General features: G+C 42.3%; 1 protein-coding gene across 1 annotated transcript; it reads left to right on the forward strand.

Moving 5' to 3' along the window:
• Window positions 1–10,206: 10,206 nt before the first annotated feature.
• On the forward strand, window positions 10,207–11,357 carry LOC115104757 (sex-determining region Y protein-like). The gene is made up of 2 exons (XM_029626108.1): window positions 10,207–10,516; window positions 10,714–11,357. Exons 1-2 carry the CDS (start codon window positions 10,207–10,209, stop codon window positions 11,355–11,357), a joined length of 954 nt encoding a protein of 317 aa, XP_029481968.1.
• The last annotated feature ends 6,146 nt before the right edge of the window (window positions 11,358–17,503 follow it).

The following is a 17,503-nucleotide window of genomic DNA, read 5'->3' on the forward strand; positions in this document are numbered from 1 at the left end:
CTTCTGAGAAGGCTTTCCACTAGATGTTGGAACATTGCTGTGGGGACTTGCTTCTATTCAGCCATGAGGATTAGTGAGGTCGGGCACTGATGTTGGGTGATTAGGCCTGGCTCACAGTCGGCGGTCCAATTCATTCCAAAGTTGTTTGATGGGGTTGAGGTCAGGGCTCTGCAGGCCAGTGAAGTTGTTCCACACCGATCTTGACAAACCATTTCTTATATGGACCTCGCTTTGTGCACGGGGGCATTGTCATGTTGAAACAGGAAAGGCCCTTCCCCAAACTGTTACCACAAAGTTGTAAGCACAGTTGTCTAGAATGTCATTGTATGCTGTAGCGTTAAGATTTCCCTTCGCTGGAACTAAGGCCGAACCATGGAAAAAAAAGCCCCAGGCCGTTATTCCTCATCCACCAAACTTTTACAGTTGGCACTATGCATTGGGGCAGGCAGCATTCTCCTGGCATCCACCAATCCCAGATTTGTCCATCGGACTGCCAGATGGTGAAGCATGATTCATCACTCCAGAGAACTTGTTTCCACTGCTCCAGAGTTCAGTGGCGGTGAGCTTTACACCACTTTAGCCGACCCTTGGCATTACGCTTGTGTGCGGCTGCGCGGCCATGTAAACCCATTTCATGAAGCTCCCGACGAACAGTTAATGTGCTGATGTTGCTTCCAGAGGCAGTTTGGAACTCAGTAGTGAGTGTTGTAACCGAGGACGGACTATTTTTACATGCTTCAGCACTCGGCAGTCCCGACCTGTGAGCTTGTGTGGCCTACCACTTCGCGGCTGAGCCGTTGTTGCTCCTAGATGTTTCCACTTCACAATAACAACACTTACAGTTGACAGGCTGCTGTAGCAGGGCAGAAATTTGACCAACTGACTTGTTGGAAAGGTGGCATCCTATGACTGTGCCATGTTGAAAGTCACTGAGCTCTTCAGTTAGGCCGTTTTTTTGTTGTTTCCGTACAAACTCGGGAGAGGCGAAGGTCAAGAGCCATGCATCCTCTGAAACACGACCCAGCCAAGCCGCACTGCTTCTTGACACAATGCCCGCTTAACCCGGAAGCCAGCCGCACCACAACGTGTCGGAGGAAACACCGTACACCTGGCGTCCGTTTCAGCGTGCATGTGCCCGGCCCGGCACAGGAGTCGCTAGAGCGCGATGAGACAAGGACATCCTTGCCATTCAAACAATTCCATAGCCCGGACGATGCTGGGCCAATTGTGCGCCACACCATGGGTCTCCCGGTCGTGGCCGGCTGCGACAGAGCCTGGACTCGAACAAGGATCTCTAGTGGCACAGCTAGCACTGCGATGCAGTGCCTTAGACCACTGCACCACTCAGGAGGCATTAAGGCCATTCTACTGCCAACGTTTGTCTATGGAGATTGCATGGCGATGTGCTCGATTTTATGCACCTGTCAGCAATGGGTGTGGCTGAAATAGCCAAATCCACTCATTTCAAGGGGTGTCCACATATTTTTGTATGTGCAGTACCAGTCAAAAGTTTGGACACCTTCTCATTCAATGATTTTTCTTTATTTGTACTATTTTCTACATAACAGTCTTGAAGGAGTTCCCACATACACTGAGCAGTTGTTGGCTGCTTTTCCTTCACTCTGCTGTCCAACTCAACCCAAACCATCTCAATTGGACTGAGGTTGGGTGATTGTGGATGCAGCACTCCACAAGTGTACCTTGAATTCTAAATAAGTCACTGACAGTGTCACCAGTAAAGCACATTTCCTCCTCCATGCTTCACAGTGGGAACCACACATACAGAGATCATCCGTTCACCTACTCTGCATCTCACACAGACACGGCGGTTGGAACCAAAAATCTCAAATTTGGACTCGTCAGACCAAAGAACTGATTTCCACCGGTCTAATGTCCATTGCTCGTGTTTCTTGGCCCAAGCAAGACTCTTCTTATTATTGGTGTCCTTTCAGTAGTGGTTTCTTAGTAGTGGTTTCTTTGTAGCAATTTGACCATGAAGGCCTGATTCACGCAGTCTCCTCTGAACAGGTAATGTTGAGATGTGTTTCTTGAACTCTGTGAAGCATTTATTTGGGCTTCAATGTCTGAGGTTGGTAACTAATGAACTTATCCTCTTCAGCAGAGGTAACTCTGGGTCTTCATTTCCTGTGGCGGTCCTCATGAAAGCCAGTTCAATCATAGCGCTTGATAGTGTTTGCGATTGCACTTGAAAAATATTCAAAGTTCTTGATATTTTCCGGATTGACTGACCTTCATGTCTCCGAGTAATGATGGACTGACATTTCTCTTTGCTTATTTAAGCTCTTCTTGCCATAATATGGACTTGGTCTTTTACCAAATAGGGCTATCTTCTGTATGCCACCCCTACCTTGTCACAAACCAACTGATTGGCTCAAACGCATTAAGGAAATAAATTCCACAAATTAACTTTTTAACAAGTCACACCTGTTAATTGAAATGCATTCCTGGTGACTACCTAATGAAGCTGATTTAGAGAATGCCAATAGTGTGCAAAGCTGTCATCAAGGCAAAGGTTGGCTACTTTGAAGAATCTCAAATATAAAATATGGTTTGATTTAACTCTTTTTTTGGTTACTACATGATTCCATATGTGTTATTTCATAGTTTTGATGTCTTCACTATTCTACAATATAGAAAATAGTAAAAAAAAATAAAGAAAAAACATTTTAATGAGTAGCTGTGTCCATACTTTTCACTGGTACTGTATATATGGTATACACTGAAGAGGGATAGCCTTGGGATAGCTCACACTTTGACTAATGTATTGACTTTGATTCATGTCCGCACGGCAGTCTCAGATGAAAGTGCTGTAATGATCACATCCGCTGGCGGTGCTTTAGGTCCCCTTACTGAGATAGACCAATGATCAACACGATGGAAGGAACGTAGACCCCAACAGGTGAGGGGGAAATAAGGAAAATAAAGACTCTGAATGAAAACAGGAAACAGATGCATGCTTGTGTTACATGTGAAAAGGCCTGCCTTAGATTGAGAAGGGGTTTTTAAATTAGTCATAGGCAGCTGTATCCTGGCCTGGACATTGGAATGATTCTACACCCCCTGTTTGGAACACAATCTGAAGCACACACTTGCCGTTTTGCCCCTGTTATGCTCTAAAGCTGACTGAAACGTAAAAGGTATTTAAAAAATGTCATGATGTTAATGTAATGCTCAAAAAACACTTCCTGGTTGTTATCTAAATGATCACCCTTTCAGACAGGAAGGGGACAAGGTATTCCACATCACATTTCTGGAATTCCACCATTAGAGTGCACCCCCAGTTCAGAAAACATGCATCTGACTAAAGGGCTTCTTTGATGCAATCGGAAATATGTGCACATGCAAAACAACATCCATATGGTTAATCACCTTTAATTTCTTCATCATTCCTAATGATTTTAATTTGATCAGATACATTCTTTTAAACAACGCATATTTATACTGTGTAGTCGTCTGTACATATTCTTCCCAACAGATGTAAGCTATTGAATGTACAACATACTGTCCCATTGGCATTCCAGAATAAATGGCATCAGAAATGTCATACTCCCGGCCTCTTCTATATGTGTTCTCCATAAATAACTTCATATTTATTTGTATTATTTTATCTGCATTATCTTCCAGTATGTAAATCAAATTGCTTGGGTGTTTTGTAATATCAATTGCCAAAGGTGAAATAGATCTGAAAATCCTTTTAGACTTTTACATTTGCAATATTAGGGGAATTTTAGTGTACAACTTAATTTCTTAAATGTAAAATGTCCTAATCTTACTACGCATTTAGTTATAGCGTTTGTAAAGGTCTTATGCTATTTCTGTATATACTGCACAAATGTCACATTCGAATTCGAAGGCCATCATGGGGGGGGGGGGTCTCAGGATTGGCATCTTGTTGCCAATAATAAACTCCATACACACGTAGTAGATACAGTACACACATGGCAGGCCCTGCCAGGAAAACAAGCCTGAAACCTTACAGCATAATACTTTAAATAAATCACACCACAGGAAAGAAACTACACAATTACTGTTTATGGCAGAGCTGCAGTCCTTATCTTCAAAGCAACAGAAATCCTTTTTAATCTGGATCAGGTCTGAACATTTAAAAAAAAGAAGAGACTGTTTAAAATTTTGAGAGGTCTCTCTGAAATCCCTGGTCTGGAGTTCAAGTTGAATTTAAAGTATCTACGCAGAAAGCATCCACATTTGTATAATAGTAGACTTAAGTGTTTTAGACTAAACTAAATGACACTTTAGCCCGACTAATCATTTGTTCGAAACTTCATTCACATGGCCTGTCAATCGAGTGGTCTAAGCATTTCTCCTACTTAAGACTAAAAAGATTTGCCGTGAGTTTATCAAGCATTTACCATGGCTTGTGCTACAAATAACCTAATGTCTGAGTCTGATAGTCTGCCCAGTTCACACTATCTAATTAAACATTCAAATATTGTCGTTGTCCGAGCAGACCAGATCAGAGCATTGTGATTACTTATCTGCTATCTCTGAGTAGGCCATCTAGGACAGACAGATATCATGGTATCGCAGAGGTTTAGTGAGGGCTATGCATTGATACTGATTCTAGACCAGTTAATAATTAGAGACAATTAGAGCTCTTATCTGTCTGTCTGCCAGGGGACCTGGGCAATGGGCAGATCACACAGACAAGACCAGGGACAGAACAGGGAGGAGCAGTGGGTCAGATCAAGGGGCTATACACTCACTAGGGGACAAGTCTTTACCTTTGGGTAAAAGATGAGAATCTGGAACATTGCATAGGACCATGATGAGATACAGTTTCCATGACAGCAGTGCTTGGGTAGAACGGCAGAGAGGCTCAGTGACTGAGACTGCCTGTATTGGATGTAGTGCAATAGCCCGCTGTGGCAATACAATACTTCATCAAATGCCAAAGCTCAACAGCCCGGACAATAAACAAACCACTCAATTCAACAGATAAGGGTCTTATCAGAGAGCCAGGTCCAGAATACAATTCCTAATTTGCAAAGAATAGAATTGACTCGAAAGGTTTGAAGCCTCCTTCAATAGTGTATTTCAGAGCTGCTGAGCAATGCATTTTACAGGGAAAGACACTTATGGATAACTCACTAGGGAGGAATAAAGTTTGAATCGGTTCATGGGATATGAACACTGATGTTTGTTTCTGCATCGTGACACAGTAGGCTGACACAATGGACAGAGTCATCATTGGTTCCTATTGGTTCTCTAGAGGTGTCTTTTGTTCTTCTGAACCAGCTGTGTTGTGCTCTCGCAAAGGTGCGGGTTATACTGTTTAGATGTACTTCCTCATCACTGAATGTATTACAACACCGTAATATAAATACCTTGATTTTGTTATCCTTTTGTCTTATTTCAGTGACCAAGATGTGGACGTTTAACTAAATGTTGAAAACAAAACTTGAGGAAAAGCAGATGTGCTATTTCGAATGTATGTAAAAGCACAAATCACCCTAATAAAGCAATAATCATGATGAAATGATCCCAAAAATTATGGAGCCGAATACACCCATTCTGTGTCTGGTCCCTGCTGCTGCAGCACATTAGCCAGCCAGGGTTTGGTGGTCTGAGGATGTGGTTGTACCGTTGTAAGTTCTGTTTGGGGTCTGGTGTGTTATCTGCTCTGAGAGGTGGGGACATCATTGTGTTCAGCTAACGAGACCACATTAAGCCCCGCCACCCCAGGGGGCATGTAATCGTCTCAGCTATCCCCACGTAGGACAGGGCAGGGCACTGTTTACAAGTGCCGGGGCTAGCACCCAGGGCTGAGACCTGGGTCTATGTTGTGTGTGCGCAGACACATGATTAGCACTGACTGGGTGCAGGAATAGAGGAGGGGGGCAAGCCTGCTGAATTGAATTGGGAGAGGAGGAGAACACGACTATTACATAGAATAGTGCCTTAGCTTGACAGTGTATCTGAGCCCATACAATACACTAGGAGTCTGAACAAAAGTCACCAGGTTCCCCCTCCACTCCCTCTCACACAGTTTCACGAACCAATGCAGCTCACAGCTCAAACCTCATCACAGGTTCCTATGATGAACCACTGTGAGGAAACTCACCTGTATCTCCACATGGGACTCTTTTATAAGAGCTCCGTCAACAAACATCCTCTTGTTAGAAATGCTCTTTCTTTATGTCTCCTTTTTGCAGTGACACATTTGTCATTGGAGTTACTTTAATACACAGAGCTTCAAAGTATAGTTGGTGAAGATCGTCCTAGGATGGGAGATGGTGAACAGTAGGATCTGAACATTTTACATTCAGTTCTACGACATGCAAACGTAACCCCTGCATGCAAACCACACGGACACAAAACAAAATGGTCCCATTGGTGGTGATGATAATTATATCCAGGCATGGCTATCAGCCTCATGTCACTCCATCCAATGAGCTTCCTCTTTCTACTGTACTGTATGTCCTTGGACCATTGAGGGACAGCATTGGCTCCAGCATATCCTACACAGGTTACAAAAGGGTTCTTCAGCTGTCCCCATAAAATAACCCTTTTTGGTTCCAGGTAGACCCTTTTGGGTTCCATATAGAACCCTCTGTGGAAAGAGTTCTACATTGAACCCAAGCGAGTTCTACCTGGGCCTTAAAGGGTTCTACCTGGAACCAAACATGTTTCTTCAAGGATTATCTTATGGGGACAGCTGAAGAACCTTTCTAGGTTATGGATAGTGTAGGAACATCCACATCGAAGACTGTGTCATAGCAAGAATCTTTGTTCTGACCCATCCAAAGAGCTTCCTCTTCCTACTGTACTGTACATCCTTGGTCCATCGAGGGACAGCATTGGCTCCAGCATGTCCTAGGTTCATCCACATCCAATACACTATCATAGCGGGAATCCTTGTTCTTACATCCATGAAGAAGGTGACCCATTCCAGAGAAGGTGCTTTTCGGGTGAAGAGACTGTAGTGGAGACCCCTGGAGACCTCCATTGCTGATCGCTCCACCTGGGCCATCCTGGCTCACTCCAAATCAGACTGAAGACAGAGAGTGTCTCAGGAGTGTCTCATATATGACTTCTGTCCAATACAATGGAACATTGTGATGGGGAATCTTCAGAGAACAATCCCCATTCAAACATTATAGTGACCATTCAGCAACATCACTGTCCCTAGCTGTTTGGATTTCAACACTCACAATGGCATGCATGAAACAATGCAATGATAGGCCTACTGTGGGTCAACTGCCAACCATTAATTTATTAAGAAACCAATGGGATTACACACATCTACCTGCAATGCATAACAAAATAATGGTTAAGAATATAATGAACATTTGGAACAACTATAAAAAATAAATCACGTTTTTATTTTCTGACCAGTAAATGGCAAAGGTAAATAGATACCAGAGATAAGGGGGGGAATAAGATACACAATTTTGAATGTCAAACATTAATTACAGAAATGTCAACCGAAACGAATATTATTGTATTCATGCTGAGTCATTCAAGCTAATTAATTCAAACCATTAGCGGTTTTCACACAGCCGCTGCCTGTGTGTGCTATTTAACACTCGGATGTGGATTCCAACCTTAATTCTAACATTTCCTAAAATATATTACAATACATTTTGTGTGGATAAAATAAAATGTTTTATGTGTCTTATTAGGCTAATATTAGGCTTCTAAAGTACGCTAATAAATAATAAGGATATATATTTTTACCTATGTTTTATTTTTATTGGGCTAAATAACTTAGTTTCTTATGCAATGTCAAGCGCATAATCTTGATTAACGAACCCTGTGAGAGATCATGAACGCAGTATGTGACAAAATGTTATTGACACCTTTGATTATAGGGGCCAGATCAATTTTAACAAATCGGGCTATAGCCTACTAACACATATTTAGTGTGGCCATCAGCCTATGCTTTAATTGGAGCGCCTAAATTCGATTACTTCGTTCTGTTATCATTAGACTGTCTAATAAGCAAACATACATTATATCGATTCGCAAACATACACCTCAGGGCTCAAAGTTTCGTTGCGCCGACGCCCAGACTGATCTTTGACTTTGAAGAGTCTAAAAGAGGAGCATCTCGGAGAAAAATAAACCTTGATCACCCTGTTATTGACTGAACCGAGGCAACATCAGAACTGACTCGTCTGTTTGATCAAGGTGTCAACTTCCATTACCTTTTTTTTTATACAGGGCCTGAAGACATATTCAGCTATTCATCTGTCACTGCAAAACAGTGCAAGTGAAGGCCTAAATGAATGAAAACCCTGCTGTGCCGTGTGTATTTTCCACAACGCCTAGCCACAACAAAACATGACAGGTGGTGCAAACCAGAATGGATGACAGGCGCTCGCCTGTGTCTTGTTGATTCTACATCTGCATAAACTGCTGTAATGACACTAGCCTCTTGTTGAAGTTGATGGGATGTATAATCAGATGTGGTATCAATTGGAGTGGGATTATCATATGAAACCAAGAGGAATTCTATCATGTTAGGCCTTTTTCTGTAATAGACCAGTCATGCAAATTGCAAATCAAAAGGAATACACTGACTGAACTCACAAGGCTGCGCTTCACAGCCAGGGTTTGTTGACGCACTGAGGTCATTTTAATATCTAAATTTGTGAGTTCATGAACAATATCACGAGTTGTTAAAATGAAACATGTTTATATGAAAACAAGCTCGCCCTAGCTCCCTGGGGGGTTGTACTGTCCCACACAACTCCAATAGATTTTCCTTCCTGACCTTTTAGGACTTCCTGTGCAAATCTTATCACTCTGAAAAACCTGACACGGCAAAGGCAACACGAACATGGCCAAGATGTCAAAAAGGCCTGTTTAAAATAGGCTTCATATTTTTCTTACGTACGTATTTTTACATACTGGATATGTCTTTGTGCTAACCCATGAAAACCCCCAGAATGTCCAAGATGGCTTTAGCTCAATAGACTATTGTATTATAGGCCTGCAGATGAATCGACTTGAAATAGGCCACTGTCACACACAAAGATAAGCTTGTCAAGCACCCCTATCAAACGTTTAGATATCGCTTTTGTTGTGGGTAAATATGTGTGTATATAATCCTATAATAAACCTGCCTTGATCACGTTTGTTTCAGTGTCCCTATATGTGTAAAACGTGCTTTGAGAGAGACAGTGGACCTGATAAGTGAGGCTGCTGCCTACATACAGACTTGAAATCATTGGCTTCTTTAATAAAAGGATCACTAGTCACTTTAATAATGCCACTTTAATCATGTTTACATATCCTGCATTACTCATCTCATATGTATATACTATATTATATACCATCTATTGCATCTTGCCTATGCCACTCGGTCATCGCAAATCCATACATTTATATGTACATATTCTTATTCCATCCCTTTACTTAGATTTGTGTGTATTAGGTAGTTGTTGTGGAATTGTTAGATTACTGTAAGATATTACTGCACTGTCGGAACTGGAAGCACAAGCATTTCGCTACACTCGCAATAACATCTGCTAACCAACACAATTTGATTTGATTTGAGGATCGGGCAATTGGCACGTGACTTATAATGGATAACTAAAGTTCTGCCAGAGAACTTTGATGTTAGAGGATGGATGTCCAATTGATTTAATTGTATTTATAACACACAGAGGAAAGTGAAGTAAGGCCTCAATAGAAAAACGAAATATATTTCAAAAGGAGAATAAAGTAGGCATCCGATTCATTTGGCACAGGGCAAGGCATAGGAATTTGCCAGCTTCATAAAAGGTAAATCCATAATGGATACGTTGTTATTTTTAGCCTCCAACTTCAAAGGGAAAGACGGCCTACATCAAATTTGCCAAGATTGTCGTGATCCAATCGAGCAGTCATTGTACCGAATCATGAGTGCATTTATCACGGATCATTTTAAAAAGTAAATTCTATATATATTTTAAATTCGATAGGCAAATAATAGGGCCTACATGTATTCATTTTTATTTAACATTAAATGGCCATTTGATTGATTGATGATAGATTGAGCGAGGCATCAAGAACTATCACTGACTTGAGAGAACACCTTGATTTGACACCTTAAATCCACTCCTCCTGGCCTACTATTGGTGGATAGACACCCGGGAACGCATATAGCCAATGTCCATCACTAGTGGAGTAGGAGAGCAACCTCAAAGCAACATCAAAGGTAAAAAAAGATACATAACCATGTACTTTGATCGGATCCCCCCACATTCCGATCTTTGCATAACGAAAGCCATGTTTGAAAGCGACGAGTTCTGCGGTGCGTCTTCCCAGAGTGAGCAGATGTCCGAGGCGCAGTCCCTCGGCTCTGTCCCATCCAGTCATCTCTCGGTCAACTCCGACTCCAGCTGCTCTAGTCCTGAGCCGAAACCATTGGCAGAGCCACGGGTCAGAAGACCGCTGAACGCCTTTATTATCTGGACCAAGGAGGAACGCAGACGCCTTGCCAAACTCAACCCTGAACTAGAGAACAAGGAACTCAGCAAAATGCTCGGTAACTTTTATTCACATAATTTCCATTTGTCTTAAAACTATTATGAGACTATTCATATTTCAACAATTACCAAAATCATTATTCGCCTATTAACCAATTGATGAGGACAGACATGGCAAGTTAGCTGAATGTAGCATGCATATTGTGTGTTTTGTGGTGTTTCTATACTAATAACTAATACGATTGTGTTGCCGCAGGTAAAACTTGGAAGGACATGTCTCTGGCGGAGAAGCGGCCCTACATGCAGGAAGCAGAGTGCCTGAGAGTACAGCACACCATCGACCACCCCAAGTACAAGTACCGGCCCCGCAGGAAGAAGCAGCTGAAGAAGGGCCCCAAAACCCTACCTGTGGAGGCCCTGGTCCCTCTCAACTACCTAATCCAGAACCATTGCCATCAGCAGCAAGCCTACCCAAACCCAGCCATCTACCCAAACACACAGGCATACTTCTCCCATATGCCCGGGACCTACCCAAACAGGTCCAATTACCCAGACCCATCAGCCACATTCCCTAACAAGCTTCTAGAATACTCTAACACAGGGACATACCCAGCAGAGCCTCACCCATACTACTCTACCCAGCATGGGCTGCAGCATTGTGAGGTCCCCAGCCCAGCCTATGCTGTGTCTCATTGGGAGCAGGGGGACTTCATGGCCCAGGGCCTCCAGCTGTTCTCCTCCACTGACCTCTCTCTGGAGTTCTATCTGGAGCAGATTCACCTAGATATGCTGTATGATCTGGAGCGCAGTGAGTTTGAACAGTACCTGAGCCCGCCCCCATGCAGGCCTGAGCCAATGGAGTCCAGTTATCACCAGCAAGGCAGCCTACGGGAGGCCTGAACTATGTCATTTGCCATATATGGCAAAGATTTGAGCTGTTTTTGTGTGTACAGTATAGATGGGTTGGCTGACAACTTCATGAAAATTATGCACTCTCATCGATGAGGCAGAAGGCTGTGTTGTGTTATGATTCTGAATGATCAGATAGCTAGGAACCATGACAAGAAGCTGCCATGTGGGGAATCGTAGGTGGCTTGTTTCAGCTCGTTGTATCTTGTTATTGATACCATTTCTTGTTTTGAGGGGGTTTGGACTCATGTCATGTCTATGCTAATATGGCTAAAATTCTCTAATCAGCTAACCATGTACTTGAGAGATAACAAGTGCTCATTGTGCAAAGGTTTTATGTTTTCAATAAACATTTGGAGACAAAATATAGTTTACATGTTGTCAGCAATCTAAGCCAAACCTGTCTGTTTTCCCCCATAGTTGTGCATGCTTCGGTTTAGTTACTGAACAACCAACCTGTCTATGTCAACTCCAAAATGTATTATTTAAATGATAGTTTTTTTCCCCAACTTATTTGATACTATTTAGAAGTATGGAAATGGTATTACATGTTTTAAAGATGACATTTTTAGCATTGTTATTTATATTGTATATTTTGTTTTTGTCAAAATGTATTCTTATTGATGAATGTTTCCAACCCAGTATTCCTTATAAATAAATACATCTAAAATAATCTTACATTTGGATGTCCTTACTCTCAAGTGAATGCTATACAATTAACAGATTAAAATGTGTGGTGCACTAAATTATACAACATTTCAACAGATTCACTTATAAAGAAAACTGTCTTTTGGTGGATGACTGGCAACAAATGATCTGGAATATTTATTACTCGTGTCAACAAACTGGAGTGGACTGAGAGGCTGTTGGGTTTATTGCTTGCCCAGCCGTTGGCAGAAGCCAGGCTGTTGACATACTGTTTTATCTCTGGGCCTATGTCTTTCTTGACTGGGCGAGGGGGGGAAAATAGGGTGGGTGCCAGGGGCATAAACCTCCACACTTCCTGTTTCATTTTAAAACATCTCACAAAGCTCTAAAAATATGCCAAATATCCGCACATCTCCCGACTCATATGCCTCTGGCTGCCAAATGTTTACCCATTTATGAAAATGTTTCTCTCACTCTGCCCCAACCTGCCTGGGCATAGGACCAGGCAGGGTAGCTCCATCAGCCAAGCAATGAACGCTACAATAAAACACATCACAAGTCCCCACTCCACACTCAAATTCACCAACACATATATTTTTTATGCATCCTTTATTGAGGGTTCACATGAGGAAACATTGAATAATGACAGGGATGGTTATTATGTGGGGAAGGGGGAAGCGCAAGATGGAGGCCAGGGGACTGAGGTCCAGCGACCTGCCCAGGGAGAGAGGGCTGATTAGGGACCTAAAGAGCTGCTCCGCTCAGCACTTCCAGGCTCTAACCCACAGATCCCTGAATGAACGGAAGAAATCTGACGTCAGCTCCATTCCCATGACACTCATGTAAAACCGTCAGACAGTGTGTGTTTATGTGTGACTGAGAGACACTATCTCTCTCACACATAAATACAACAACAAGCTCAATACACAGGATATTTTGAAGGTTTGAAATCTCTCCTTTCCTCTCTCAATTCAATTCATTTCAAAGGGCTTTACTGGCATAGGAAACATATGTTTACATTGCCAAAGCAAGTGAAATAGACAATAGACAAAAGTGAAATAAACGATAAAAAATGAACAGTAAACATTACACTCATAAAAGTAAATAAATAAACATACATATATATGGGTTGTGTTTACAATGGTGTTTTTTCTTCAATGGTTGCCCTCTTCTTGTGGCAACAGGTCACAAATCGTGTTGCTGGAATGGTACACTGTAGTATTTCACCCAAAGATATGGGAGTTTATCAAAATTGGATTTGTTTTCGAATTCTTTGTGGGTCTGTGTGATCTGAGGGAAAAATGTGTCTCTAATATGGTAATGCATTTGGCAGGAGGTTAGGAAGTGCAGTTTCCACCTCATTTTGTGGGCAGTGTGCATATAGTCTGTCTTCTCTTGGCAGACAGGTCTGCCTATGGCGGCCTCACTCAATAGCAAGGCTCTGCTCACTGAGTCTGTACATAGTCAAAGCTTTCCTTACTTTTGGGTCAGTCACAGTGGTCAGGTATTCTGTCACTGTGTGTGTGTGTGTGTGTGTGTGTGTGTGTGTGTGTGTGTGTGTGTGTGTGTGTGTGTGTGTGTGTGTGTGTGTGTGTGTGTGTGTGTGTGTGTGTGTGTGTGTGTGTGTGTGTGTGTGTGTGTGTGTGTGTGTCCCGGCCAAATAGCTTTCTAGTTTTGCTCAGTTTTTTGTTTATTCTTTGCAATGTGTCGTAGTTATCTTTTTGTTTTCTCATGATTTGGTTGGGTCTAATTGTGGTGCTGTCCTGGGGCTTTGTGGGGTCTGTTTGTGTTTGTGAACAGAGCCCCAGGACGAGCTTGTCACTTCTCCAGGTTCAAATCAAATCAAATTTTATTTGTCACATACACATGGTTAGCAGATGTTAATGCGAGTGTAGCGAAATGCTTGTGCTTCTAGTTGTGTTCATCTCTCTGTAGGTGATGGCTTTGTTATGGATGGTTTGGGAATCGCTTCATTTTAGAATCTTTCTCTCAATCTCTCCCTCTCCCTCTTTCTCTCTCTTTCTTTCTCTCTCTCTCTCTCTCTCTCTCTCTCTCTCTCTCTCTCTCTCTCTCTCTCTCTCTCTCTCTCTCTCTCTCTCTATCGTGCACAATTTGTCTATGCCTTCTCTAAACTAATCCTACATTTCTCTACTGTGTTACTCTGTTGTAATTTGGTCTCTTAGCAACAATCAATATTCCGTTTCAGGAATTTCCTGAAGGACCAACAGAGACAGTGTCAATGATAGCAGTGAAAGGGTTCATATGATCAACAGTAAAGAGCAGACACCAGTAGGACGATTGGAAACAAATCATAAAATTTTTAAGATTTATAATGAGTGAATCTACTTGTGATGTAGGAAATACTATGAATTATCCATCCTTGTGCACTATTGTGCTGATGCATAAATATATTGTGCCTTCAGAAAGTATTCATAACTCTTGACTTTTTCCACATTTTGTTGTGTTACAGCATGAATTTAAAATGGATCACATTTTAAAGTCAGATTTTAAATTCAGATTTTGTGTCACTGATCTACACACAATACCCCATAATGTCAAAGTGGAATTAAGTTTTTTTTTTTTTGTATAAATGAAATGCTGAAATGTCTTGAATCAATAAGTATTCAACCTTTAGTCATGGCGAATCTAAATAAGTTCAGGAGTAAAAATGTGATTAACAATCACATAATAATTTGCATGGACTCAATCTGTGTGCAATAGTAGTGTTTAACATGATTGTTAAATGACCACCCCATCCATCTCTGTACCCTATAGAGATTGCAATAGAGATTGCGTCACCTGTGGATCTGTTGGTGCTATATGCAAATTGGAGTGGATCTAGGCTTTCTGGGATAATGGTGTTGATGTGAGCCATGACCAGCCTTTCAAAGCACTTCATGGCTACAGACGTGAGTGCTACGGGTCGGTAGTCATTTAGGAAGGTTTCCTTAGTGTTCTTGGGCACAGGGACTATGGTGGTCTGCTTGAAACATGTTGGTATTACAGACTGAGTCAGGGAGAGGTTGAAAATGTCAGTGAAGACACTTGCCAGTTATCAGCGCCTTTTTGGAGTACACATCCTGGTAATCCGTCTGGCTCAGCGGCCTTGTGAATGTTGACCTGTTTAAAGATCTTACTCATGTCGTCCAGAACAGCTGATGCTATCATGTGTGTTTCAGTGTTATTTGCCTCGAAGCGAGCAAAGAAGTTATTGAGCTCTTCTGGTAGGCTCGTGTCTCTGGGCAGCTCTCGACTGTGCTTCCCTTTGTAGTCTCTAGTAGTTTGTAAGCCCTGCCACATCCACCGAGCGTCGGAGTCAGTGTAGTACAATTCAATCTTATTCCTGTATTGACGCTTTGCCTGTTTGATGGTTCGTTGGAGGGCAATAGCGGGATTTCTTAGAAGCTTCTGGGTTAGAGTCGCGCTCCTTGAAAGTGGCAGCTCTACCCTTTAGCTCAATGTGAATGTTGCCTGTAACCCATGGCTTCTGGTTGGGGTATGTACATAAAGTCACTGTGGTGACGATGTACTCATTGATAAAGCCAGTGACTGATGTGTTGTACTCCTCAATGCCATTGGAGGAATCCCGGGAACATATTCCAGTCTGTGCTAGCAAAACAGTCCTGTAGTTTAGCATCTGCTTCATCTGACCACTTTTTTTATAGACCAAGTCACTGGTGCTTCCTTCTTTAATTTTTGCTTGTAAGCAGGAATCAGGAGGATAGAGTTATTGTCAGATTTGCCAAATGGAGGGCGAGGGAGAGCTTTGTACGCGTCTCTGTGTGTGGAGTAAAGGTTGTCTATAATTTTTTCCCCTCTGGTTGCACATTTAACATGCTGATAGAAATGAGGTTAAACTGATTTAAGTTTCCCTACATTAAAGTCCCCGGCCACTAGGAGCGCCACCTCTGGATGAGCGTTTTCCTGTTTGTTTATGGCGGAATACAGCTCATTGAGTGCGGTTTTAGTGCCAGCTTCGGTCTGTGGTAGTATGTAAACAGCTACGAAAAATACAGATGAAAACTCTCTAGGTAGATAGTGTGGTCTACAGCTTATCATGAGATACTCTACCTCAGGTGGGCAAAACCCTAAGACTTCCTTTGATATCGTGCACCAGCTATTGTTTACAAATATGCATAAGCCCCGCCTCATGTCTTACCAGAGGCTGCTGTTCTGTCCTGCTGATAGAGTGTATAACCCACCAGCTGTATGTTCTTAATGTCATTGTTCAGCCACGACTCAGTGAAACACAAGATATTACAGTTTTTAATGTCCAGTTGGTAGGATATACACGCTTTCAGTTCGTCACATTTATTTTCCAGCGATTGAACATTAGCTAGCAGAACGGAAGGCAAGGGCAGATTAGCCACTCTTCGCCTGATCCTCACAAGGCAGCCTGATTTCTTTCCGCGAAACCCATGTTTCCTTTTCCTGTGAATCTGGGCCTGGTCCATAGTATATCCCTCATGTCTGACTCATTGAAGAAAAACTCCTCGTCCAATTTGAGGTGAGTAATCCCAGTTCTGATGTCCAAAAACTATTTTTGGTCACATGAGACGGTAGCAGCGACATTATGTACAAAACAACGCAAAAACACTAGTAAAGTAGCATGGATGGTCAAGAGCCGATAAGACGGTAGCCCTACCCTCCCTCCATCATGTGGAATCATGTAGTAATCAAAAAAGTGTTAAACAAATATAATTTAGATTTTTCAAAGTAGCCATCCTTTGCCTTGATGACAGCTTTGCACACTATTGGCATTCTCTCAACCAGCTTCACCTGGTATGCATTTCCAACATTATACTGGCCAACTCATTCCAAACCATCTCAATTGGGTTGAGGTCGGGTGATTGTGGAGGCCAGGTCATCTGATGCAGCACTCCATCACACTTCTTCTTAGTCAAACAGCCCTTACACAGCCTGGCGGTGTCCTGTTGAAAAAAAAATGGTAGTCCCACTAAGTCTTCAAACCAGATGAGATGGCATATTGCTGCAGAATGCTGTGGTAGCTATGCTGGTTAGGTGTGCCTTGAATTCTAAATAAATCACAGACATTGTCATCAGCAAAGCACCCGACAAATCATCACACCTCCTCCTCCATGCTTCACGGTGGGAACCACACATGCAGAGATCATCCATTCACATACTCTGCATCTCATAAAGACAAAAATCAAAAATCTCACATTTGGACTCATCAGACCAATGGACAGATTTCCACGGGTTTAATGTCCATTGCTCATGTTTCTTGGCCCAAGCAAGTCTCTTCTTCTGATTGGTGTCCTTTAGTAGTGGTTTCTTTGCAGCAATTCGACCATGAAGGCCTGATTCACGCAGTCTCCTCTGAACAGTTGATGTTGAGAAGTGTCTGTTACTTGAACTCTGTGAACCATTTATTTGGGCTGCAATGTGAGGTTGTTCACTCTACTGAACTTATCCTCTGCAGCAGAGGTAACTCTGGGTCTTCATTTCCTGTGGCGGCCCTCATGAGA

This window comes from Oncorhynchus nerka, linkage group LG22 (genome assembly GCF_034236695.1).
Source record: "Oncorhynchus nerka isolate Pitt River linkage group LG22, Oner_Uvic_2.0, whole genome shotgun sequence".
Classification (NCBI taxonomy): domain Eukaryota; kingdom Metazoa; phylum Chordata; class Actinopteri; order Salmoniformes; family Salmonidae; genus Oncorhynchus; species Oncorhynchus nerka.

Excerpts from the sequence above, each read along its gene's own strand:
- LOC115104757 (XM_029626108.1), top strand. The coding sequence starts at position 10,207 with ATGTACTTTGATCGGATCCCCCCACATTCCGATCTTTGCATAACGAAA. Across the intron at positions 10,517-10,713 it reads GGAACTCAGCAAAATGCTCG|GTAAAACTTGGAAGGACATG; the intron begins GTAACTTTTATT and ends GTGTTGCCGCAG.